General features: G+C 40.2%; 1 protein-coding gene across 1 annotated transcript; it reads right to left on the bottom strand.

Moving 5' to 3' along the window:
* Positions 1-1,880: 1,880 nt before the first annotated feature.
* wdr43 (WD repeat domain 43) lies at positions 1,881-18,708 on the bottom strand. Its single transcript, XM_003445444.5, has 18 exons — positions 18,502-18,708; positions 17,451-17,585; positions 17,117-17,238; positions 15,338-15,458; positions 15,028-15,146; positions 14,814-14,916; positions 14,449-14,513; positions 12,590-12,749; positions 10,299-10,385; positions 10,024-10,149; positions 9,374-9,520; positions 9,021-9,107; positions 8,604-8,635; positions 7,908-7,971; positions 7,326-7,439; positions 5,559-5,628; positions 3,174-3,232; positions 1,881-2,910 (listed from the first exon to the last, which is right to left on the bottom strand). Exons 1-18 carry the CDS (start codon positions 18,706-18,708, stop codon positions 2,764-2,766), a joined length of 1,965 nt encoding a protein of 654 aa, XP_003445492.1. The 3' UTR covers positions 1,881-2,763.
* Between the last annotated feature and the right edge of the window lie 746 nt (positions 18,709-19,454).

Below are 19,454 nucleotides of genomic sequence, written 5' to 3'. Positions count from 1 at the left end.
CTGTGGAGTACTTGGACGCGTGTGATGGAGCATTGTCCTGCATGAAAATCATGTTTTTCTTGAAGGATGCAGACTTCTTCCTGTACCACTGCTTGGAGAAGGCGTCTTCCAGAAACTGGCAGTAGGACTGGGAGTTGAGCTCGACTCCATTCTCAACCCGAAAAGGCCCCACAAGCTCATCTTTGATGATACCAGCCCAAACCAGTACTCCACCTCCACCTTGCTGGCATCTGAGTCGGACTGGAGCTCTCTGCCCTTTACCAATCCAGCCACGGGCCCATCCATCTGGCCCATCAAGACTCACTCTCATTTCATCAGTCCATAAAACCTTAGAAAAATCAGTCTTGAGATATTTCTTGGCCCAGTCTTGACGTTTCAGCTTGTGTGTCTTGTTCAGTGGTGGTCGTCTTTCAGCCTTTCTTACCTTGGCCATGTCTCTGAGTATTGCACACCTTGTGCTTTTGGGCACTCCAGTGATGTTGCAGCTCTGAAATATGGCCAAACTGGTGGCAAGTGGCATCTTGGCAGCTGCACGCTTGACTTTTCTCAATTCATGGGCAGTTATTTTGCGCCTTGGTTTTTCCACACGCTTCTTGCGACTCTGTTGACTATTTTGAATGAAACGCTTGATTGTTCGATGATCACGCTTCAGAAGCTTTGCAATTTTAAGACTGCTGCATCCCTCTGCAAGATATCTCACTATTTTTGACTTTTCTGAGCCTGTCAAGTCCTTCTTTTGACCCATTTTGCCAAAGGAAAGGAAGTTGCCTAATAATTATGCACACCTGATATAGGGTGTTGATGTCATTAGACCACACCCCTTCTCATTACAGAGATGCACATCACCTAATATGCTTAATTGGTAGTGGGCTTTCGAGCCTATACAGCTTGGAGTAAGACAACATGCATGAAGAGGATGATGTGGACAAAATACTCATTTGCCTAATAATTCTGCACTCCCTGTAGTGACCTAATCAGAATACCAGTAGGGAAACAGAGAAGGGGGAGGGGTTACTAGGTAATTAGTTGTGGTTGAGATTTTAAATTAAGGGCACAGGAATTTTCCAGTGGGAATTAAAATCTATTATGTATCACAGCTTTAATGATGTAGGTTTGTGGAGTGATGGTATCACAGCTTGTGATACTTACTCTCACTCAAGTAAACCGATCTAAGTTGATTCATGATCCAGGCCTTTTCTTTTCTTTTGAAGCACTCTTTTGGCTATCAAAATGAATTGCTTTGCCTTGTTTCAGCAGTCTGTGTGTCATGTTTCTATTCATTCAGTGTGTAGCTCTTCATTTACTTTCTAGTCCCATAAAAAACAAACAAACAAAAAAAACTGTATAACCCTGGCCTAACACATACTTGTGAATTCTTCTTTAAACTGGTCGAGTAAGCATGTACTGATGGTTTAAGTCTTTTCTGTAGCTGCCCTGGTTTGCGCGCCCCGGGCCATTTGCTGCTCGTCATTCCCTCACTTTCTTCCCGCTTTCAAATAAATGTCAAACAAATGCCTTAAAAGGCAAAAATAAATTATGTTGTATTCAATAAGACTTGAAACTAGCGACTGAGACCGTAAACCCATCAGAAAATTTTTACTCAGGTCATAAATCAAGTGAGCTGTAGGACCGTTTTCTCTTAGACTTTTATAGAATCAGACAATTTTCTGCAACCAGAGCTGCTGCCCCCCCTCTAGGCTGGCCATTAGAAAAAAATAAATAAAAAAATGCAAGCTTAAGGCACTTCCATATTTGCTTCATTTTACAGAAATAGAGGCTACATCAATCTTTTCTTAATGAGTGTCTATAAAAGACACCCATCTCAACTCTGAAGCTGCCTACATTTCTAAAATATGTCCATGACCCTGGAAACCACAAGCCACTTTGAAAACCCATTTATTCACCTACTGAAGCAAAGTTCACAATTTCTTGCCCTCTGTTGCCCCTGTGACTATGGGTGGTAGGCAGTGGACATAAAGACATGCCCTGATATTAAACACAAAAAGAACACATTTAAAAACCAGAAGGCTGCAAATCTGAAACAAATCTGAAGGCGGTAAAAAAATAAAAACCGAAAAAGAAAAAATAAACAGCATTTAAGAGACTTTACAGGAGTTCATTTAATCCCAAGGTTTTCTGGGGGTGGCTGTAGAGGGAAGAGCTCATACAAACACTTCACTGTACATACAGATTTACATTGCGGGGGACATGATGTATGGTCCTGCCTGGCAATCCCACCTCTGGTATTCTGCACAAACACAGACCCCAGGATGGGGAGGATAAATCCAAACTCCACTCCTGCTCTGTGTTTGCATTTCTGCAGGTGTTTCAAATAGCCTACAGAGTTGAGTTAAAATAAACTGATCACACAGTGCTGTAAATGAAAGCTGAACATACATACTTATACCATCTTAACATTATGACATCAAATTTGGAATGCAGATTCAAGAACGTAGGCCAACTAAACACAACCAAATTAGCCTGGCAGTCAATGCAAACACATCGGGGTGTAAAGTCGGAGTGCAGACGGACAAAATCAGTCGAGGAATTTTCAGTTTTTAGAGACAACAAGCTCGACATTTCCAAACCCACGGCTGAACCGAGCTGCAGCGAGGCAGGGGGCCATCAGGCCTCGTTTCAATGTGTCCCTTGATTCTGCAAAATTGCATTCTATTCCAATAATAAAATCAAATGCATGAAAATAAAATGAAAGTATATATAACTCTTTCAGGTCCGTTTTATGTTTGATTGGTGTTTGTGTTCTCATTCTTCTTCACTCTCGTTTTCATGCTCCATATCCTCCTCGCCATTTGCTTTGGATTCTGTTCTGCTGTCGGGATCCTCGTCTTCTGATTCCTCCTGGTTGTCTTCCGTCATCGCCTCCTCCACAGCCTCATCCTCCTCCCAGTGCTGAGAAGGACACACAAATATAAGACTTTAGCTTAACTCAGAAATGGACAGCCTGACAGCATGAGGGGTACTAATCTACTTGTTTTTCTTCCCAGCACCAGTGTTGCCTAATATCTGCAAAGCTTCTACAAAGTCATAGATGGCACTGGCTGATATTTGTTTGCTGTGTCTCATCAAATTTACACTGCCTTAATGTGCAAAAATAGCACGAGGAAGAGCTGAAAAGCAGTTCATTTAGAATGTAAATTTCTAGTCTAACTTACATCAGAGTCTTCATCGGGAAGACCTTCATCACCAGAGGCCTCGTCTTCGTCAGATGACTCTGGAAAGCGCAGGCAAAGAAAAACAAATCAATCAGCTGACAAAGCCAAACAAGTTTTTATTCCACACAAACGCAAACCTTCCACAAAGGTAATAAAGAAAGAAAGAAAGAAAGGAAGGAAAGAAGGAAGAAAGTGTTTCATCCTTCAGTTCTTTACATTTCATACAGAGTGAAGGAAGGTATTTGCATTTCAACACTACAGCAGGGCCATTTAGTTGTGACAACAATATGAACTTTATGATGCAGGAGTGTTGGATGTCATTATGATTTGATGGTTCTATCTGTCCCATTATAACAGCCAGTCACTGTCTGCTGCCTGCACACTGACCAGCCAGACTCGGTTACAGACCTCGCTAAACACTCTGCTGCTATATGTCATAACTGTAAATATGCTTACATGCTGTCCAACAGTAAAACCAGGCAGGAGTAATCACCGTGAATATATGAGACACTGGGAGGGCGACATCATAAAGAGGGTTGCTGCTTCATTTTAAAAAACAAAAATCGATGCTTTTTAAAGCCTCGGTAAGTAAAAATTATAACAGCACAATGTCAACATGGTTACATCAAGTTATAGTCAGGATTTTATAAAACAAGCCATTAAATGCTTCTAGAGTATGTAAGTGTTCAACAGCGCAAGACACAGCATCTGACACTCTCCTGCAATTCACAATGCGAGATGCTGCAGAGTTTGGCAGCAAAGTCTGCATGCATTATTGAAGAATTTGATTAACGGTTTCAAATACCTTTGTCTAGCCGTCCATCAAAGGGTTCTCAAATGTAGCTTGATATCTGTGTGTTTCTTTGTTTTAGACTAGTCGGTTTGTCCTTTTTTTTCCTCCCTCATTTTTTTTTTTTCCCCCCCAACTAAGAAATTAGCCAGGAACATCCCTATTGGGCAGCATACCCTACTATATCCTCCTATTTGACTCAATTACCATATTTTAAAAGATAAGCATTCTGTTTCATGAACTGAAATGAGCAACTCGGACCATAAACTGATCAGAAAAGATATCACTGAGGTCAGATTAAGTAAGATAAAGTTCAAGAGCCACTGTCCCCAGCTGCCCAGAACAAAGGGTTAAGGCAATTCAGTACTGCAGCATTTTTCTTAGCTTCATCCATCTTTTATGTACAGTCTAAAAGGCCAAGTAGTGACAGGAAGCTGGTCAGTTCTTCGGTAATGACGCTGGCTGACATTAAAGAAAGCTCCATTTTACGAACCATGTAAAGAAAAGTGGACACAAATTGAAGTGCACGATCATCCTTACGATGTTCTTAGCCATTCTGTGAGTGGGGATAAAAAGTTTTTTTTAAGAGTTTTGCCACTTGTGAAAATGCAGCATTTATGTAACAAAATGACAAATACAATTTTCTAACTGGCAGTGTTATCTGCATCGTGCCCGGGACTAATCAATGTATAATTAATGTTACTCATACAAACAACAATTAACACAATTAGGAAGCAGAGAGATGGCTTAATCATTCCTGTTCCTGACTAACTAGTCTGGCAGTTTAAAGCTTCCTGTCAGATTCCCAAGTTGGACCCATAATAAGCTCACAGCACAGCGTCATTCCTGACACTAAGAACAAAGTTCTGCTTCCTGTTCATCAGCTTCTTTTATGAACTTTTTTTTTTTTTTTATTTGTTCAATGAACCTTCACATCCTGGACCACTGACGAGGATATTGGAACTCAAGGCGCAGGTTAATTATTTCATGAAAGCCAATTTTCTATGTGGCTCAATAAAGCGTTTTATACAGTACGGTAATGAGAAATGAGAGTGAACAGAGCGGGGCCTTGTTGTTCGCTCAAAGGGGAGGATCTGAACGCTGCCGGTCAGGTTGCCAGGCAACAGGAGTCATGTTTCCGTGCAATGCATTGCCAAGAGTGGCTGCATGATGGCCAACGCTGTTTTCATAAATCTTAACCGATTCAGCGCAGTCTTCAGCCAGAGTCCCAGATGAGTTGAGGTGAAATGACAAGATAATGAATGCCAGTCAAAATAATGAGAAGACAATAGTGTAGCAGTGCGGAGACTTAAGCAGGGCATCGATGTGACCTGTTGCACTCCAGCACCTTCAAGAAGTCAATCCAGTCAATCACCCATTGAAAATGTACAAGAGATAGAGTACAGGCTGAAAAAAAGATGATTATTCTAATACAGTCAGCTACCACACCCTCTGCTCGAGGGACTGCATTATTCGCAGGTAACAATGATCTGCATGAAATCTGAAGGAACTGATGCCACAAGAGAGGTAAGTTTGAGAGGAGAAAGGTGGGATTGGGGAGGTTAGTGAAACTAAACAGAAGAACAAACACTTACCGTCTTCATACACCAGCTTAGCTGTGTGGTCAACATCTGAAACCATTTTGCTGCTGTCACTTGTCGCCATCTAGTGGTGAAAGGGAAAACAGTTTTAGATACAGCGCAGTTGTGTGCACAGTTGTAATTACAAATTGTGCACACATAGTAGTGCACAGTTTGTAATTACAACTAGACAAATAAGGGGGGGGGGTACTGATTTTATTGGTTTTGCTAAGAAAACAAAAATAAAAGAACCAAACACATCCAGCACCCGAAACCTACAAACTAAACTCAAATCAGTGTGTGTACATGTTTTTGCCACATTGGGACTTATACTCTTCCATTTCGGCTCATAAAGAAACCTCCATAATGAGCAGACATCATCTTATTACTAAAAGTGTACATTGCCGGAGTGCTCATTATATACTTTCAGAAGCTACTATGGATACAAATAGCATAAACTGTTCTGGTGTATCCAAGATCAGACTGCTTGATTGGCTGTGTCTGAGAGAAATGTCACACTGCTACAGATATATTTATCTCAACTATATACAACCTATTCTTATACTACCTTTCAGTTGTCTGATTATTTACTACACTGTGAAATATACCCTTAAAGGATGCAATTTTTTCGTATCTGCATAAAATTGTACATGCACAGTGTGACATCTGTTTGTTACAGTGTAGTTACACCACTGTCTAATTTGTCTGCTTCTTATCTTGTTTGGGTAATTTAAGTTGCGGGATTTGTGGTTTGCATTTAAGGTTGCTGTGGCAAAATAATTTCCCTTGAGGGATAAATAGAGGATCTTTCTGGATCAAACGCTGAACAATACAAAGTCGAGTTCAGTTTTACAAAACCGATCACCTGGAGCTCTCAAAGCAGTCATCAAATGTTTAGAAACAACATGCAAACTTTTTTCACAGCTCCCAGGTGTGTACGAGCAGAAGTGGGGAGAAGACAATGACATGCGTTCTTTGTGTGATAAAGAAAGCTCCTGTGAAGTCAGACTGTAGTCCTCAAACACTGATTTGAATGATGCCTCACATTCCTAATGTATATATAAGGAAAGACCCTATGTTTTGGACAGCCTAGTCTCCATTTTATCATGTGTTTTTGTTACTACAGTTACATGTTTCCAATGTTTAAAGCTTCTTTACAAATCTACACACAGACTTCTGGAGGTGATTTTAAACAAATGTTGTGCAGCTACTCAATAATAGGTTGAAACACAACACAATCATTCTGCATACATCAGCACATTTGTTATTTATACACAGCCTATTTAAAGAAGTCTTTCCCTCAAGGAGTAAGCTGTAATATTTACTAGTAAAATGGATCTTCATTATATACACATTACTGGAAGAACATAATGTAAAACTGACATTGCCTACAGGAGCATATTTACAGGAAAGAGAAAGGAAAAAAAAACACTCCATTCAAACTTTCCCTCTCTAAATAAATCTAAACAGTAAAGCATTAGGCTTTTATTGTTTTGACACAATTCAATATATTCATCCTTTATTTGTCCTCAAATGCAAACCATGCCTCTATCTCACACCGGATCCTGGATTTGATGTATTTCACAGTTAAACGTCAAACAAGAGTGAGCGGGGAGGACATTCTGCATTTTAAGGGTGCTGCTAGACACAGCAGCTTCATGAGGGAAGCCATCTAAGTCGTCCCTGACACACAATTCACCCCTCTAACACTCAAAATCCAGTCATTTGAAAATACTTAAAGCTAATGATACTGTGCACAGCACTGCATATGTTGGCACTTACCTGTGTCATTAGGAGATAAAGCTTCCCATGCAGCTTTGTTAGCTTGTGGAACATCTTCACTCTGCTCTCAATCACGTGATAAAGGACTCCCAGCTGGGTAACAAGGTCTGGCAGCTGTTGGATACACAGATGGATCAGCTGAAGGTAAAAACATTTCAGCAGACAACAAGAAAGCACCCAAAGTGGCTTCTGCCAAAGCTTTGTCTACTCTGCTAACCATTGCTTTCAGGTGATATTTACATGAAGCAAGCCAGGGTTCAGCTTACATTTAAAATTATAATGACATTCCAGCTGTTTTGTGGAAGCATTAGGGTCAACAAAAAGCTAGTTTTCCTCTTGTTTAGAGTGGTATGAACAGCAGGTTAGACAGCTGAATGTCAATCAAAGCACCTCCTGCTTGTGAGGATATTTTTAGTCAGAGCCACACTGATGGTCACAGACCACGAATCTACATCCCAATATGCATTCATTAAATATGAATGGCTGCTTTCTGGCCTTATGCATCAATAAGCACTGTTGGCGTGTGTCACTACACAAATGACAGTGCAGATATTAAAGCGAGTGCAGGCAGAGTGAACTCACCGATGCTAGGTATGATGTGTGGTGCATAAGTACAGCCTTGAGCCACCGTACCATTAAGGATGCCCTGTAAGAAAGAACAAATGTATATGCTGTCAAGCAAAGGGACCAGACCTGCTTCATATTCAGAGTGAGGCAGGGACAGTGATTTTTGTACACCTTTCAGTTAGTTAGCACCTTTTCCACAAGCTCTGTGGGAAATTAAGGTTTATGACACTTGAATATTTTTTTCAGCAGGATAATCTACAAACATTTTTTTAAAGCATAAATGTAAAATGCAAATGTTATGCTATAATCAAAAAACTTCAACCTCCATGTAAGTCTCCCAACAGCTTTCCATAGTTTCATTTAGCTGTTTGATAGCAAACACCTTTAATGTAGTATGCCTTAACTTTAAAATTCACGTGGGAGGAATTTACTTGTGCATTTTGTGTATTGTAGCACAAAAGCAAAAATGTCTTAAGCTTGTGTTGATCATCTAATGAAACACTTAATGAGTCCAACACAGTTCCAAAATGTTAGCTCACTTCTTAGTTTTGGCCTCATTCTTGCAGCACTCGCTATGATGCCATATGCCAGAGGCGCGCAGAATAAAAAGCAGCGGTACAAATAACTGCATCAGTGACTAATGTCTGATGTGGACAAACACTGAACTCAAGCTAATTAAATGCCGAGCTGATCCGTCAAGCTTTCACTTACGTAAACGGGTGCCCTTGGAGCCTCTTCGTGAGCTGCAGAGGAGATACGGGGTTTATTAAAAACTCCAGTTAACATGAGTTCACTTACAAATCCTGACAACAGGACAAAACACGCATGCAGGTTAATGTAGTTTTGTAGTAGGAATGGGAAGTTCAAGACTCTTAGCTCTTAGATGCTACGGCACAAACGGGAGAGTAGGAAAAAAAAAAAAAAAACAGAAATGGTAAATACTTCTAATATGCCACATAGGTTGTTCAACATTTGTCTAGTTTTTGTATTTTGATTTTGGAGCCCAATATGTACTACCAGGTGCTGATATGAGTGTTAAAACGTTGATAAAAGCTGAAAAATCATGACCATCCCATCCCTTCACAGGAACACAAGTTGCTGCTTTTTGACCATAAAGGGGACACTTACTTCTTCCACTAAGGGTAGAACTGCAGAGAGGGGTAACCGAGCCACCGTCTTCTTTATTACCATATCTTTGCGAGTCTGGAAAACTTTCTTTAGGAGCAAAGGGGGAAAAGAAGTTTGCACAGAACAAGTTAATGTAAAACCCAAGACATGCCAGAAGAACTGGCTCCATTTATTTTCACCTCGAATTACTGTGGAAAGTTGATCAAAGTCAACACTTTCACAGTTGGTTTCAAAGATTTTTTTCTGAAAGATGTTTTGGGGGTTGATATTGAATTTTATCACCGGAATCAACTTAGATTGTTTTCAACCTCAAAGTTTTAAGCCTTCGCTCAGACTGTGTAAGGAGAACTTACGTTCAGGATGCTAGCATCATTGCTCTCCAGGCCCTGCACCAGCAGTACTGCAAAATTGTCTGTCTGTAACGAAGCCGTCCCTTTAGACGCTCCTTTCTCAGAGATTGTAGACAGATCAATTTCACCAAGTCGCTCTGCTATTGACATCTGCAGAGGAGCACAGTTATCTTTTAGCCAGGGGGTTTGCAAACTTCAAAACAGAGTTTAGTACCAAAACTACATCAAAAACAGAAACATCTATAACACTTAAAATACCACATATGCATAAATTTTATTAAGTGTGATTAACCTTTGAGAGAGTTTCAGGTTTCTGAACCTTTCGAATGAATGAACAATGTCGAATGGGGAAGCAGCCGTTTAAGAAAAAAAAGAAACCCTCAACTGCAGAATGACAAATGATCAGATGCATTATCATTAAACAGGTTTTTGAGTGGGTTAGATGAGGATGTATGCGCTTTCAGTGTAACCATGTCCTTCTCATAATAAATCACCTGTTAAGAGCCTCTCCTGACTGATTGGTGTGTGACTAATCACTGAGCCAACAATGTGGTGGAAACATTTATGCTCATTTAGTCGTTTTGGGGCCGAAGCCAAAAAGCTGTCCGAATCAGAGAGACCGATAGATGCACCCATCCAGAGTCTGAGCCTACCTCTTTGGTGTCTGTGTCTTTTTTCCTCTTCTCTGATCCCTGTGAGGTTCCTTTAAGTGGGGCTTGGTGACCAGGAAGTCCTGGGACCAGCACTTTACTCTTGGCATTCACAATTGGAGTTTTCACCTGGAAGAAGCAATTTCATAATTTTTTTTACCCTCCTCTTCTGTGACTCGAACTGTTGGGAGTTTATCTAGAGTGCACATGGACTGGCAAATAACCTGTCCAGACCAGTCTTCTTGACATAGTGAAGAAAATGAAGACTTGATTGTTACCTTGGAGACTGTGGTTTCCATGGAAAGGGACAAAGTGGTCTGAACATCCCGGGTCAAACACACATGTCTCTCTGCTGTGTTGATCTCCTGCACAGATGAGAGGAAAGAAGGCTGACAGGTAAGTGTGACCAATCCTGATGAATATTACGGACAAAAACAACGCTGTATTATTTATCAGCTGCACACTGTCAGGCGCTCATCACCTCCAAGTCCTTTTTTCAGACATGAGATATGCAGTAATCTGTTAAACAGACAGTGGTCTGTCATTTATATGTTATCTCTTAATTAACAAAATGTGCCAGTGTATGAAGTACATGCTACCGGCAGCCTTATCAGCCTAAAGGACTTATAAACAAACATAAAAGGCAATTACTTGGATTGCATTAAATCATTTGAACATCACATTTTAGAATGAAATGATAACCAGAGACAAGCTGGCAAGTGTGCACCAGCCTATAATTACATCAACTGGTGATAGCAGCACATGAAATATTAATGAATAACTTCATGTCATGAACAAAAATAAACAATTCCCATCAATAAATCATTTTTTATTTTAAATGAGAGAACACTAATCATCCAGCTTAATGTTCCCATAACTAATACTACCATTAGACCCTGGAGCCGGACGAGATGTGCCTTGCTGCCTATTTGCAAAGTTTACTCCAGCTGTTTGGCCGGCCTTTTTAATAAAATGCAGCCACACAGATGTCCTCTTTGAAGATGACAGCGTTTGTAATTTGAGCTCACTACTTAAGAACATTCTCTATATGTCAGAGTAGAAAGACGCAATGAAATTCTCTTTGGAGAGAATCAACCAACGGCAAAGAATAAAAGTAGTTTTAAAAGACACAAAAAATGGTAATAAGAAAAACAACTATAAAATCATGGCAATAAAAAGCTCTCTACTGTGCTCCTCAAGAAATTCACCCGGTGAGTGCACAGCCTGATGCAGCTTCCTCAGAGAGAACAGTTGGATGTAAACACCCAAATATTTGATAACACGATTTTCACCTCTTCACCATTTATGGAAAGTGTGGATTTTGTGGTCTTTGCAGATCTTAAGTGCACAATGACATATTTAGTCTTAGGGCTATTCATCATAAGGTTATTTTTCAGACACTACTCTGTGAGACATTTAACCTCCTCATCGTTGGACAAATGTGTAGTAAATGTTAAAATGAACCAAATCAGCCCTAGCAGTCTCCTGTTGATGGACAAAGTCCAAAGCTGTTTCCACAGGTGCGCCGTTCTTATGCTGCCAAAGGATTATTGACCAACCCTGTAAGGCTAATGATGCCATGCTTTTCTTCTTCTGAAAGTAATCCTGGTGATTGTCTGACCAATGAGAATTTGGCCAATCTTGATACTACAGCTTTATTAGGTATAGACACCAAGCTTGACCTGCCCATGTCCCTCACATACACTTTATGAAAGTGAAGGACCAAACTGGGAATTAATGAAATGCATCACAGTGCAAATTAGAAACAGAGCTGTCAAAATATAATGGTATTTGTAGAGGTTATTGATCTTAATGGCACTATCCAAAACAAGCACCATTTTTAGTGTTAAAGAAACTTTGTTGCAGAGACACTAGGCAGGTACTGACATGTGTGTATCTGTTAATTCTAGTAAATGTATTCATACTGATGCAGTCTTTAAAGTAATATGTTAATATAGTTTAATGGGGCCCAATAAGAATGCTACCATGTCTTTTGTTCAAGTGATCAGGGTGCTCATTAAAACATGCAGCTCGTATCAGGTTACTGGTAGCCCACGCATGACTGAAAGGGGTGTTAATGTGAGCATGAATTCCACTTCAACAGATGTTTTGCCAGTTTCTGTACAGTGGTTTACGCATTTGCCTAATAAACGAGAGATCCCCAATTTGATCCTGAGAGGAGACACAAATCTCTTTGGGGCTGTGTCAGGAAGGGCATCCAGTGTAGATTTATTAAAAAGAAAAAGAAGGAAAAAAAGCAATCTGCCAAACCAAATATGACCCCTTGTGAATAAGCTAGCAGCCAAAAGTAGCTTTTATTAATTATACTGTACAAGATGATATACCAGGACATCAACTTACTTCATTAAATTTTCCCAGATTAAATAAAGACTGTAAATTACTTGAAATTTTTCCTGTATAAGAGGAAAGAACTGTCATATTGGCTATTAAAACAAACAAACAAACAAACAAAACAAACAACAACAAAAAACACAAAAAGAAAACACATGACTGTCCAGGTTACTTATTATATAACATCGTGTATTTCGGTTTCCTTCAGGAGACTCACCACTTTCTCCATTACTGGCTGTAGGTGGCTGCCGTATGCCAGCATCACAGTTCGAGTATCCGCTCCAAGAACCGCTGCTAGCAGTGGGATCGGCATTGGGGACTCCTTTGTGTCTGACATCTGCACCGTACACGATGGTGACAAGGGCTTCTTACAGGGGCTGAGGGGACAAACCAACCATTAGCATAGACAGCATACAAAATTCCTGAACATGTACTTGGTGGTATTTAATATATACAAACTGAAATCCACATTTTAAATTTTGTAGTACTGCAATTTGATTTTTTGTGAACTCTCACGACTCATCGAGGGGTGCCAATGATCAACCAATCGGTGGCATGCTGACGACATCACATTTTAGAACCTGCTCAGGTCACTTGGAACCCCGGCGGAGCAGGTACTATTTTAGTACCTGGTACAGGTATTATGACCTAATGGAAAACCCTGAAAACCTTGGCTAGTAGGTACTAATGGAAAAGGGGCTCCTCAGCTACAAATGCACCAATTTTCAGGGCTCTAGACTAATTTTTCAAAAGGATGGCACTGGTGCCACAAAGTCTCAGATTGTAACGACATCACTTATCTTTTCTGATTTTAAAAGAAATAATGTGATTAAAACAAAGTATATTAAACTAGAAAAATTAATGTCTTTACCATTTATTTGAAGAGTACACAGAGAGAGGCATGCACACTATTAAGCTAGATAAAGTGGAACAACAGTCTGTTTTCTATTGAAAGGGCCATTTAGGCAGTCTGGCTTGCTTGTTGTAGGATCTCTTTTAGAAGTGGTCCTTTTGAGGGACCTTGAAAAACTGCAGGGTGGAGATTGATGCTGACGGGTGTAATTGAACAATTAGCAACAGAAGTTACACAAAGTCCTCTGTGAGCCAGTCTTCTCTCAAACATCACAATCAATGACTTGAACAACAACAAGCTGCAAGAAAGCAACCGGCTTTTGGAGGGTTACTTGGACACTCAATGTTGAGATTACAGTAAATCCATTCATTGTTGTGCTCGTTTTAGTGAACAGTAAAAGCTGTTGTACAACTGACACCTTGTGGGTTTGGTGGATCCTTGAAAGAAAAAGTCAAGTCCATCCACCATGTAGTGACTCTAACTGCTTTTTTGATGACTATTTAGCAGAAAGGGGGCCGAGACAATGTGAGCTCTTCCGTGATGCCCGGAAGGAAAAACTGAACAAATGTATGTATTGTATCAGTTAAGAATTTCTGATCTGAAACATATTTAAAACACATATTTCTAAAGAGTAGAGTTTGATGTTCTTATGCTTAAATTTTGCTTGGCAGCTCTCCAGTTTGCACTATTTGTGCAGTGCAACTCATTCTTCTCGTTATTGCTCTCAGCCAAGGACACTCTGCTACCTGCTCGTGTCAAAACACACATTTATTTATTTATTTATTTTTCGTGCTGCCCTTCCGTTTCACCCTGTTCTCTCCTGCTTTCTCTGCATCATTTTGGATCATTTTGTGTTTGGCTGTCTCACTTTTATTAGCTTTTTAATCTCAGTGCAAGTGTTAATGCTCGTGCAAATGTTGGTCTTATTAGGCTGCAGTCAGTCCATACTTCCCTGCCTACCCATGGCTCTACTGCAGTCTATGGTTTGATAAATGCTGTCAGGATTTTTATTTTTTTTTAACCTGTCCACTTTGCATTTGTATAAGATCAAAGATTGTAGGAAGCCACTTGGATGTAATAAACAATGTTATAAACAATGAAAAGTGCAACACAGCCTTTAAACTCTTGAGCAGAAGATGAATGCTTATTGCCTAAATATTTCATCCCATTACCTTGCACTGCCGTACATTGTCTAGTATAAAACTAGTGTTTTAGAAACCTACCCATTTAAAAAGTGCTCAAAGAGGTGCAACTGCCCATCCTTGCACACCACTGCCAGCCTCACCGCCTGTATAACACACACAAAAAAAGCACAAAATGTTCACACACGAGAACTATCATGAAGAAATATTTAAGAACTAAAGTTCTAACATAATCTCAGTACAGGAGACACATTTTAGCAAATGCTCTGAATCATCGTTCTAAGCGTTTGCTAAAATAAATGTATGAACATTTTCTCACTTTCTAATTGAGAAGAACAATATCAAAATATCATTATTAGTCTACGACTCTGTTTCAAGTTATTATCTTTTACCCTGTTAAAGACAGACTACAAATAATTTAACATACAGGAGAAGTAATGCATTACCTCTTCCTTGCTGTTGGATGTAACGAGGTCAATGTGCTGCGGCTCATCCGTCAGTGTGAAGGACACCACCGAGTTCTTGTCCTTTCCATCTTCTCGTACTTGCCTTCAGTAAGATAGCTTTGAATTAAGTCATGCAAATCTGATTGCAGTGCATTTTAATACATGCACTTAATTACAACACATCAAACGTACTAAAAATCAACTCTGCACTTACCATACACTGAGCAGTCGATCATGGGCAGCACCTGACAGAAAGTAGAGGCCATTGCTGTCAGGGGGTCGTGTGGTGGCAAAGCGCAGGGTCGTCACAGCCGTGGAGTGGCCTGTGAATTTCTGCAAGGAAAAAACAAAAACAAAAAGCAGCTGAGTTCAGGTCTAAATAAAGTACTATTATAACATTATATATAACACTATAGTACAATACTGACTCTTCTGGAGTGTGACTAACATATCTGCATTAAAACCAAGTTTATTAGGTGACTTGTGCCTAATAATTAAAAAAAAGAATCTGGAATTTAGCTCACCCTGTAAACTTCCTTGGTGTCCAAGTCCCACATCTTGATTATGTGTCCAGCTGACAGCAGCAGTTTACCATCAGGGCTCACACACAAACTGGTCACCGCTGCGCGGTCTGCCTTCCACTTACTGTGAGAGAGACGATGACAATTTTAGGTTCACTACTAGCTTTTCCCATAAAACAATTTAAACGGGGCGGGCTGGCATGATATATTAACATCTACCCATACATATCTAGTGGCTCATTTTGGCACTCCCCCCTCCATTTCTTAGACTTTTTGTTTTGTAGCTGTCCTCATTCAGCTGCTTCTCCAGAGAGAATCTTGTCCTGCAGTCATACATATTTCAAGTCCTGTATTTAGGACTACATCTTCTAGTTCTCAATCCACTCTGGAGAGCCACTGTGAGCAGGGCCACTAACCAGAAACTGCATGAGGCAGAGTACTGTCATGTGAGAGTAAGTGAAGCTCGCTGAAGAGAAGAACAAGGCCAACTGCAGTCCAAGGCAGTGAAGCTCGAGCTCATCTGCAGGGTGAAAGACTCATTGGAGAGGCAGCTGACTACATCTCCTAAGCTTAAGTTTCTTTCAGGTTTTTTTCTTGATGTCATAGAAACCACATTACAGCACTTTTCTCTCCTCTTTCTTGGTGATCATCTTTAAATTTCAGCAAACCATTCACCATTTTAAAAACAGCAAGAAAAAAACAACACTTTTTTTCTTATCCCTTAAACCACAAACTGCTCTAGCGAGCACAGGGTGAAAAAGCATTTAAGTCTGAATCAAATTGAAGTCTTTTTAAGGTTAGCAAAGATCGATGTGGAAAGCTGGACCTGAATGGCACTTTCACCACTTTGACAAACTTCACACAGCTGGCCACACAATGACCAAAGTAGAACTCGTTTGGTTGATGCAAGCAGTTAAACGAAAATGAAGGGACTATGCTCCACTAACTGCACCAACAAAAAGAAGATAATAACTTGTGATGTGTGAGAAACACCTTTGTGTTTTCTATCACTGCATTATTCTTTCTCCTACTGAAGTGATGAACCTAAAGGTTTATGGCCAACAGCATACTATTTACTGGTGCTCTCTCCTAATAACAGCAAAAAACAAACACTCTCCAACCCACTTTGTGCACCTCAAATGGGCTTTACTGAGCATCAAGTGAAGATTCATGGTGACATTAGTGCTCATGATTGTTGCTGCTGACTGTGCCTGTGTAGCTAATATATCTGTCACCAGACAAGAGGCTTTCATGATGAAATATAGTGATAGTAAATGTCTGATGGTATAACGTTCAATGATACTGGTGTATTTTAGGCCGTGGTGAGTCTGTGAAAGACCGGCCTGCTTAAGCTGGAACCACATTCTTACTTTTCACACCACCAGTGTTGTTTCTACAGGTGTAAAAACAAGAAAACAATGTCCCTTCTGAAACAGTGCAATTTTAAGAGGTAATATTACAACATACGCTCTATGTGAAGGATAGTTTATAGTGTCAAAAATGTAAACAGTTTAAAGGGATATTGATCAAACAATGTAAAACTGGTTTTTATAAAACGATGGCAACCAATTGTATTATAGCTGAAAAAACTGTGTTGCAGCATGAACAACTAAAGAGCCTAAATAGCAAACATCAGAAGTAATTTTCAGGCTAACAAACTACAACAGATTTAATATATGTCCCCTTTTTAACCAGTTATCATTACAGGAAATGTTTTGATCAGTGTTTGGTCATTTATTCTTGGTTTAAACAAACTATCCCAAAGAGAAAGTAGTCACTGACCTTCTGGTCTTGCCAGTCTGCAAGTCCCACTCTACAATGTTTGTGTCATCTGAACCACTGTATAATAAGCTTTCTTCAGGGTGCCACTGGACACAGTTCACTCCTCCACTGTGGGCTCCATCCTGGCACACATAATTGCACAGTTAGCAACTGTAAACAACTATTCCTATTATATTTGAAAAAAGTGAATGTAATGCTAATGCTTAAAAAAAAAAAAAAAGTAACTCTGACAAAAGACAAAAATACAAAGAAACAAAAAAACATAAAATTTTTCATCATGCAGAAGGTCGCAAAGAAGCAATTCTTTGCAAAGCATATAAGTTCCCAAACTCACCAGGGTGCAATGCAATGCTCCCTTTGCTGTACTATAGATGAGCACAGTTCCAGCTGCTGTGCCCATCGCCAACAGGTCTGCCTTCTCCTCCACCTGCACCGCCTCCGATTTCCTCTTCTTCCTCTGAGGCCCCTCCTGACACAAAGCACATTTAAAGTGATGATATTATGCATAATGTAAAGCAATTAGAATTAATAGCATTTTTTTCAGGTCCTGAGTATCAAGTCAATACTAATATATAATCAAAGCCAGGAATCTGTATGGGGACTGAAAACAGGACCAGTGCATCACTGAATACGGCGGCATTAGTGCCTAGTACTCTGGCTCCACATATTAAACCAATTCTACGGCAGCACAGTGACTGCTAAAAGAAAAACTGCAAACGATTTTTCGTTTTAATGATATTTTAAAGGATCATAAAACTGAATCCGAGAACAGAAAACTAGCTTTCTAGTATCAGTTATCATCCGTGGATTTTAAACTGCTGTACTTCGATTTCAGCGCCCAATTTATGTTTACTTTGGCCTCGTAACAACTTTTAACAAACTACCCCTCGATAAATTGAGGTACAGCTAGCGGACCCTGCTTCTAGAAGTGTCATGGTGGCACACGCCGCTGAAGCTCCGCAGAGCTGATGCTAACTTCAATAACTAGTTAATTCACAATAATAACCATTTAAAGACAACGAAAAACATCTCTTTTAGTTAAAGTCACCCCTTTCAGAGTTTTTTTTAGACTAACTTCGCCATGATAAACGAAATTAAGACACCTTCGTTATTTGCTTGGACCACCATGTGGGACTAACATGTGCGCTCTTCGCAGCTGTGGAAAACTAGCGAGCTGCTAACGTGGCGCCGCCGCTAACCACGTCTGTCAGCTCCGTAAAGCATTTCAAACAGCAAACGTCAGGGCCTTCTGTGCGGAGTAAAAACTTCAGTCTTTGAAAAGTAACACTTCTCTTGATTTAACAACTGCTCCTTTATACCACGTTGTCAAATGCAGCTTTATTCGGGCCTCGCTAGCTGCTGACGCTAACAACAGCCTCACGTACCTTGACTGTCCGGCATGGTCCCCAGGCTATGCACGTACAGGTGGCACTCAGATGAGCTGAAGGCACGTATTCCTGGTGAAGTGTTTTACTATCTGTGTTCCAAATGCGAAGTCTGCCATCCTGGGCACACAGCGCTAAGAACTGTCGTGATTTAGGTGAAAAAACGCAGGGTAGCTGCAGCGAAGAACTGCCACCGTCGGCCGCCATTTCTAAAGCGCTACTTGCGTCTGCTTGCGTGCGTGCGCCGTGGTGTACACAACCCACGTGTGGCCCTCTGAGCACATGCGCACTTGGTCCCAGCACCTCCCACTCGCTTCGGATTACGCTCTTCTTTGGGTTTTCCCGGCAGCAGGCAACATTTCAGGTTGCGTTACTGCCTCCTAGTCGTCAATAACTAACTGTTCACACTTTATGATTTCTTACAGTGCCGCAATTAGCCTGAAAAAAACAAAACAAAAAAAACTTCTCATCGGCTGAGAACCCACACACTCCACACAGAAAAGCCCGAGCCTGGATTTGAACCCAGGACCTTGTTGCTGTGAGGCAAACCACTGTAGCGTTGTGCTGTATTATTAATGCAGCTTGCTAGACATTCAAAACAACAACAATTAAAAAAAAAGTGGAATAAGTATTTTGTTTCAGATTATAATTAAAAAAGAACATCTCTCTTCCTTTTTTTTTATCAATGGTAAATCGAATAAAAGTTAATTAAATGTATGATTTTAAATAATAGCTCTTTCCTTTTTTTTAGCCACCACATATCGCAGGGCAGTGTAAATACAGAAATCCTGTTCCTTCCAGACAACAAGCAGGTTGATTTATGCTGTGTTCATGTTTCCCTCCAAAGCAAGCATATCCTTAGTTGTAAATATCAGCCTTTACAATCGGTCAATGCATTTACTTGTACTGACAAAATAGGTCGTAACTCGGGTGTTCCAATTTATTTTACAACT

This window comes from Oreochromis niloticus, linkage group LG19 (assembly GCF_001858045.2).
Source record: "Oreochromis niloticus isolate F11D_XX linkage group LG19, O_niloticus_UMD_NMBU, whole genome shotgun sequence".
Taxonomy (NCBI): Eukaryota; Metazoa; Chordata; class Actinopteri; order Cichliformes; family Cichlidae; genus Oreochromis; species Oreochromis niloticus.
This window is presented reverse-complemented; position numbering and strand designations above follow the sequence as displayed.

Coding starts and splice junctions, on each gene's coding strand:
- wdr43 (XM_003445444.5), bottom strand. CDS start 18,708: ATGGCGGCCGACGGTGGCAGTTCTTCGCTGCAGCTACCCTGCGTTTTT. Junction 8,636..9,020: donor TTCTACCCTTAGTGGAAGAA/GTAAGTGTCCCC, acceptor TCTCCTCTGCAG/CTCACGAAGAGGCTCCAAGG. Junction 7,972..8,603: donor CTCCAAGGGCACCCGTTTAC/GTAAGTGAAAGC, acceptor TCTTTCTTACAG/GGCATCCTTAATGGTACGGT.